General features: G+C 51.4%; 1 protein-coding gene across 1 annotated transcript; it reads left to right on the forward strand.

Moving 5' to 3' along the window:
- The first annotated feature begins 5,898 nt into the window (after window positions 1-5,898).
- On the forward strand, window positions 5,899-7,112 carry LOC123151981 (2-hydroxy-palmitic acid dioxygenase MPO1). The gene is made up of 3 exons (XM_044571597.1): window positions 5,899-6,421; window positions 6,502-6,570; window positions 6,712-7,112. The coding sequence occupies exons 1-3, from the start codon at window positions 5,996-5,998 to the stop codon at window positions 6,832-6,834; spliced, it is 618 nt and encodes a 205-aa protein (XP_044427532.1). The 5' UTR covers window positions 5,899-5,995; the 3' UTR covers window positions 6,835-7,112.
- The last annotated feature ends 456 nt before the right edge of the window (window positions 7,113-7,568 follow it).

The following is a 7,568-nucleotide window of genomic DNA, read 5'->3' on the forward strand; positions in this document are numbered from 1 at the left end:
CGTTACCAGTAACGCCCCAGACTTAACTCACCTTAGACCCTCTCCTACGTGGGCTGGCTGGGGTCCTGGCGCACTCTATATAAGCCACCCCCCTCCACAGGTAGAGGGGTTCGGCACCTTGTAACTCATATACTCATAATCCACTCGACCGCCTCCGGGCTCCGAGACGTAGGGCTGTTACTTCCTCCGAGAAGGGCCTGAACTCGTACATCCTTTCTGTTTACAACCTCTCCATAGCTAGGACCTTGCCTCTCCATATCTACCCCCCACTCTACTGTCAGGCTTAGAACCACGACAATGAGCGCTTGCTTTTAGGTGGCTCGGGTGGTAGGAATGTGTGAGGTTGCGAGACAGGGAAAAGAGCTTCTTGGTCATGGCCTCATTGTGTTGGCAGCGCGATTGGGTATGGAACAAGAGATGTGTCAGTGTAATTTACTGCAAATAACAAATATGGAGAATCATACATATAGAGGAACTAGCTAATGGGTGCATACGAGATACAAATTTTACCTAGGTTCAGACTCTCGAGGAGAGGTAACACCCTACTTCTTGCCTTTGTGGATTTGTATTGATGATTGACTCGTATGAGGAAAGGTTTGTGAGAAAGCATGTATGGTGTATGAGATTGGGTGAGAAGGTGTGTTTAGCCTATCGATACGGGGCTACCTAGCCTTATATAGGTGGACAAGAGGTAAGGTTATGTTAGCCCTAATCGTTTTGCATGGTAGAGATTGAGTCAGTTTGGAGTATTTAACCAAAAACTACCACAATTTATGGAAACGTGTCAAAAAACTACCACTTTACGATTTTGTGCCAAAAACTACCATTTTTGTCCTAATCTGTTGCTAAAAACTACCAAGTGTGAGAACTACTCGCTTTGGCTCGTTTATGATAGTGTGGCCCACATGTCAGGACGGAAAAAGTCAGCACCGTTAACTTTGCCGTCACCGTAGAAAGAGATCGAGACGGCGGCGGCCTTCACCGGAGGCGGACAAGATGAAGTACTACGGCGGTGCGGCCGCATTTGGAGGAGACGGCGCGACCCGCAGGCGGCGCTTCGGCGCGAGCAGGGCGGCGGGGAGGTCCGGGGTAGGCGGATTCGGGGCGGCGTCTGCCGGATCTGGCGACAACGAGGCTGGACGGTGATGGGGAGCCCTGCCGGCGGCGAGCCCCGGGACGGCGGCCGCTCGGGGCGAGGCCATGGCGACGGGCGGCCTGGGGCGGTTCGCTGGGCAGCGGGGCTGCGCCAGGTAGGCGAGGCTGCAGGATCCTGTCGCGGTGGGGTCGGCGACTGCCGCCGGTGAGGGGAGACGAGCGGGGGCACGGGCGCGGCGGGAGCTTGGGTCCGCGGGTGGCTACGAGAACAGGCGGTCACGGGCGTTAACGGCTGGCCATGAGCACTTCGCCACGCTGGCACCTAAATAGTGGAGTCGGGCAGTCAAATTCAAGTTTAACCCAGGCAAAGCGAACAGTTTTCATACTTGGTAGTTTTTAGCAACAGATTAGGACAAAAGTGGTAGTTTTTGGCACAAAATCGTAAAATGGTAGTTTCTCGACACGTTTTCATAAATTATGGTAGTTTTTGGTTAAATACTCGTCAGTTTGCAACAAAACCTATCTAAAGTACATGTCTTGTGTACTCCAAGTTGGTGATGCACCCATGTATAGCTAGCAGACTTCGAGTCGCTAGCCTGGCACACCCTATGACTATTAGGTAGGATTTGTCCCCCATGAATATACCAAGGGATTATCTAGTACTCTATCCCTTTATTTTTAGTCTGCATATAAGGTTTGGTCAAAGTCAAACTTTATAAAATTTGACTAACTTTATATTAAAAAATATAAACATTAACAATATAAAGTCAATATTATCAGATGCACCATAAAATATATTTTCATACTATAGTTTTAATATTGTAGACGTTCATATTTTTTATATAAATTTGGTCAAACTTTGTGTAGTTTGACTTTGATCAAATCTTATATGCGGAGTAAAAAGAAACGGAGGGAGTAGGTATCGATCGTAATCGTCTTCCCTCCCTTGGAGGCGACGCGTAGCTTAATCCTAGCAAGTGGACCCCTCGGGTGGGTGAAATTGAAGAATCCCCTCTATCCATCCACAAGGATCTCGCTCTCGGTGAATTTTATCTGCAATTTTGATGTTTCCTCGAAGCATAGAGGAAGGAACTTGAGGTTGACAACCATAATTATGGTGTCGTCTGCATATTGAGGATGTGAAATCCCACCCGTGGATAATATGGGACATCAGGCAGCGGATGTGTGTTGTGTGTCGACCGCCTCAAGGATGTTTGAAAGTCATCTACCTCTAGGTTTCAAAGCAACAAGGAGAGATGGTTCTCTTTGTGAACACTTTGCGATGCATAAAAATAGGAGTGAACAAATCCATTAATGTTTAATGGTCATGTAGCCAGTTGTGATCGACTACATCTCCTAACTAACCCATCACTGATCGAAGTCGCGACGCTATGGGACTTCTTGAAGGAAGTGGCAATTGAGGCGGTCATAGGCCTTCTGAAAGTTCAATTCCCTTCTAGTGTCTTGTTTTAATCTCATGGATCACGAGGACCCCGTCCAAGAGGTGCATCCTTTGGTAAAAGTCGTTTGGTTCGGGTGAATGACCATATTCTCAACCAACGATGACCTAGTGACGCAAACTTTGCGGAGGATCCTAAAATCCATGTTGACATCGTACGGTATTCGACCTAAATCGCCGGATATCCGTAACCCCTACTACCTTGGGGGACACTGTGATGTTCCATAGCCAAGTTTAGAGGCGTCAAGGGTCCCCACAAAGAATTCCTAAAACATCCTCACTAGGTGGCCCTTGATGACACTCCAGAGCTTCTTGAAGAAGTTACTCGGGAGGTCGGCTGGGCCAAGGGCCAAACTAGGATCCATTGGGTTGATGACTGATAAGGGCATCTCCAGCGGTTGGCCTTCCAGGAGGGGCAAAAAATCGCCCCCTGGGGGCGCACCGGCGCTAAACCGCGTACTGGGGGCGTGATGCCCCCAGTCGCGGCCCCCACGAGTTTTTAAAATGTTCAAATTCGGCGCAAACATAACGCAAACACGGGCGAGTTCGTTCAAATTTAAACATATTTTACAAAAAAAAAGAAAAAACTACTGCGGGCTACCCCCGCCGTCTCCCTCGCCGCCCGCCTTGCCGCCCGCCCACGCGGTTCTACATGCCGAGGAGGCTGTAGAACCGCATGTAGTCACCGCCGCCGTCGTCGTCGTCGTCGCCCCCGCCTACGCCTCCGCCGTCCCTGCTGCATCCCTCCCCCGGTTGGCGCGGCGGGTTGGACGGTCCGGGGGCGTCGTCGTCGTCGCTATCGAGGACGATGACACCGTCCCCATCCTCGCGCCCACGTTTGCGGGCGGCGATCTCCTCCAGGGCCCGGCGCTGCCGGACCATCTTCTCGCGCATGTAGTCGTCGCGCGACCACCGCATGGCGTCCTCGTCGGAGAAGCCGCGCCGGGCTATCTCCTCGTACTCTGGGGGGAGGCTGGACTCCACCTTGGGCTCGACGAGGGCGCCGAAGCTGCGGGTACGCGCGCTGACAGGCGTGTCCTGGGGCTCCGGCTTGACGGGGCGGAGGTGGAGGCAGGGAGAGCCGCCGGAGCTGCGGGTACGCGCGCTGACAGGCGTGTCCTGGGGCTCCGGCTTGACGGGGCGGAGGCGTAGGCAGGGAGAACCGCCGGACAAGGAGGAGGACGCCCCGGTCTCCATGCGCCTCGGCGTCCAGGAGCTTCTCCGGCGGCGTGAGAAGGACGGGGGAGCGGGATACTCGAGGCGCGGCATGTTGCCGCCCTCGATGTACTCGAGGACAACCTCCAACGTGCGGCCGGGCACGCCCCACCACCGGCGCCGGCCATCGGAGTTGAGCCTGCCGGAGGACACGACGCCGTTGGTGGCCTCGAGCTGCTCGGCGTGACGGCGGCGGAAGTAGGGCTCCCAGAGCAGGCTGTCGGGGACGTACCGTGGCCCCTCCCTCGCCGCCCGCGGCAGGGACGCGCGGATGCGTGCGATCTCCGCATGCCGCATCGCCCCGGTGGGTGGTGGTGGCACCGGCACGTCACCGGCGCTGATCCTCCAAGCCTCGGGCACCCGCATGTCCGGCGGGACCGGGTACTCGGCCTCGAAAAGGAGGCGAGCCTCGTCCTCGTGCAGATGACGGCGCCCGAATCCATTCACCGCCGCGCCGTCGCCTGGGAAACGCTCGGCCATGCTTTCTCAATTGGTGACAGCGAGAGGAGGAAAGGGGGAGAAATGAGCGCGTCGTTGGTGGATGATCGGGGTGAGCCTCTCCAGCGCGCTTGCAGTCGGCTTTTATAGGCGGAGGCGCCGCGTGATAGGCTTGGCCGGCGCGTTACGCGTGACGTGATTGCGTGGCGGCCGAGGGACGCACCGCCCAGCCTTCACTGCGTCGCCCGTGAGGCATCAATAATGGAGGCTGACCGGCGCGGCAGCGCGCGGCAGCTTTGGCATTGATTCGCCGCGAGAAACGAGGCGATGAGGACGACGAAGGAGCGAGAAGAGGGTAGAGTCGCTGACGCGGCGGGCCCGCGGCTCTTCTTGCCAAAAACGATTCGCCCGGCGCCCCCGAGCGACCCCCAGCGCGCCGGGTTCGGGTTGGGTCCGCCGGTGCTAATTTCGGCCCGAGCCGGCGAAAACTGGGTTCTTGGGACACGACTGGGCCGATTTTTTAACGCCGGCGGACGAAAAGACGCCTGGGAGGCCTTCTTAAAAGCACGGCTGGAGATGCCCTAAGACATCCTCCTCCCAGAAGAAGGGGGCTAAGAGCGTCATGTTCATCTCCCAATCCACTTGATGGGAAGAGAGCCAAGCCTCGAGCGCCAGGGAAACCCCGCCTCTAGCTTCCACGGAGAATATCTCTTTGTAGAAGGAACATATGTGATCCCGGTGCTCCCCAGGGACGGAGATCAGACGCTCCTTATGCCAAAGGCAAGGGATGAAGCAATTTCATTGGAAGTAGGATTATGACCACATTTAGGGCTTCTTTGTTTCAGAGGTTTTTATTGGAATTTTTAGAGAATTAAAATCCTTTGAAACCTTTTCTATGCCAGTGGTTTGATTCATTGGATCGAATCCTATAGGAATTTTTGTGCCACTTTCCATATGATTTCTAGTATCCACTCAAACGTCTTTGAAATAATCTTTTATTTTTTTTCTCTATGATGCAATCAAATAACTTAAATCCCGTAGAACTGAGATGAGGAAGACATTCTAATCCTATGTTTTCTTTTTCCTTTTTTCCGTGTTTTTCGAATCCTGCAGATCAAAGAGAGGCCCTAAATCCTGTCAAATGTTGGTTAATCCACCAACAACATGAAGGAAAGTGGTGGCCAAGCATGCAACTTTTTAAAGGAGTCCGTACTCATTTTGATGGGCCAATTGATAATAAAAGGGAAGTGTGAACGAGAGGGAACACGTCCGCGTTAATTACGTCTGCCAACCGTGACGGGCTGATGCAGCCATGAATTAATGCTACTCCCTTCGTGTAGGTGAGTAAGTCATTTTAGATTATGCACCGTGACCAAGGTGGAGGAGAAAACGAGAGAACTTAATGTTCATTTGCTAATTAATAGCATTGCATGCAATGAACTAACCACTGCATGTCGTGTTTGGTAGTCTCAAGTCATTAAAAACATGCACACCCCACATCTCTTATTGGTTAATATGTCAAGAAGCAAAAAACGAGGTAGAATTTAATGCACCGCGCCTAAGTGTTTTGGGATTATTTGGTTTTCGTAAGATGACTTACTCACCTAGACGGAGGGAGTAACGAAGTTATCAACCACAAAGCTTTTCCGTGGACGTAACCATGCAGTTACACCGATGGCGACGCGCGCAAAGCAGGATTCACACGAGAACCCATTTGAGAAACCCAGTCGTGCACTTCGGCATACAAAACGTACATTCCCGGCCTCACCACTGCTGCCTGTGCATTGCATGCTTGGTTTACTTCGAGTTGCTTGGTGGAGGTGGTCGTCCATGGAGGCCAAGAGGAGGCGGCGCGGCGTGCTGGACCTGGAGGCGCAGTTCGCCTTCTTCCGGTCGCAGCATCGCCACCCGGTGAACGCCGCCGCGCACGCGCTGCTCGCCGGGCCCATCCTCTTCACCAACCTCCTCATCCTCCACTTCCTGCCGCTGCCACTGCCACTCGACCCGGCGCTCGCCCTCGCCCTCGCCTACGCCGCCTCCTACCTCGCCGTGGACCGTCGCGCCGGGGCACTAGCCGGGCTGCTCTTCCTCGGCGCCTGGGCCGCCAGCCGCGCCCTCGCCGCCCGCCTCGGCTTCGCGCTCTCCTGGAAGCTCGTGCTGGCCACGCAGCTCTTCTGCTGGACCTGGCAGTTCCTCGGCCATGGACTCTTCGAGGTAACAACATTAACATTTGTTCTCTGCGTCTCCTTTGCCACCACGTTCCTGTCAATTGCTGAATCTGCTCCTTCTTGCAGAAGAGAGGGCCGACGGTGAGAGAACTTCCCGAGGTGTTCCTCATGGAGCCATTCCTCATCCTGCTGCAGGTACAAAACATCAACTAATTCTTGCAATCTTTTTGTGTGAGTATGGACCTAGAAAAGATGGAATGTATAATCTGCTTCTGCTAGGAACTGAATCCTTTAATAGTACTCAGTAGCAGCCTGGCTGTTGTGTTGTGTGCACAGATACTGAACAAACTGTTTGGCTATGAGCCATACCCTGGATTCAGCAAGAACGTGGATAAGAAGATGGAGGCCGATCTCAGTCTCAGGAAGAGCAGAGAACTCAAGCAGAGCAAGATGAACTGATCGCATATGTTCCGGTGATTCTACAAAAATAGCTAGCAAACTGTGCTTACCATTTGTGCTGTTTGTGCATGTTATCTTAGATATTGTGCTATCGAACTTTATGAACACACGACGATGTTGCGGTATTGAAGCCTTGTGTTCCAGTCGCCGGGAAGGAGATGGAGCCTCGCCTGAAGCGAGCGCCATACTGGGCCCGCCCAGTGCACGAGAGGCCACTGCCTCTTTCTTTATTTTTTTTTCTGTACATCAGGTTTTCTGTTTTTCATTTTTTGCTTTATTTTTATGCTACCAAATATTCTAAATATATATACAAAAAATGCACTACATAAAACATTAAAAAAGTTAAACAAGTATTCGGAAATGTTAACTGTGTATAGAAAAAATATTTCTCATGTATACAAAAATATACAATGTATACGAAAAAGTTGATCATGTAATTTAAAAATATTAATCAAACATTTGAAAATATTAATCAATCATTTGAAAAATGTTAAATATGTACAGAAAAAATATTTGTCATGCCCAAAAATAAAATGTCTCTGAAAATATGTTGATCATCTATTTAAAAAATGTAAAACATTTAAACAAAAAATGCGCAATATAAATTTAGTAAAATTAGATACAAAATATATATTTTAAAAATTAATTCTGTATTCAGAAAAAGTAAAATATGCACATAAAAATGTTCCTGATATATGAATATTCATTGCCATTAGAAATGTTTTTCATGTATT

Source organism: Triticum aestivum, chromosome 7A (genome assembly GCF_018294505.1).
Source record: "Triticum aestivum cultivar Chinese Spring chromosome 7A, IWGSC CS RefSeq v2.1, whole genome shotgun sequence".
NCBI classification, from domain to species: domain Eukaryota; kingdom Viridiplantae; phylum Streptophyta; class Magnoliopsida; order Poales; family Poaceae; genus Triticum; species Triticum aestivum.

Coding starts and splice junctions, on each gene's coding strand:
- LOC123151981 (XM_044571597.1), top strand. CDS start 5,996: ATGCTTGGTTTACTTCGAGTTGCTTGGTGGAGGTGGTCGTCCATGGAG. Junction 6,422..6,501: donor TCGGCCATGGACTCTTCGAG/GTAACAACATTA, acceptor TCCTTCTTGCAG/AAGAGAGGGCCGACGGTGAG. Junction 6,571..6,711: donor CATTCCTCATCCTGCTGCAG/GTACAAAACATC, acceptor TTGTGTGCACAG/ATACTGAACAAACTGTTTGG.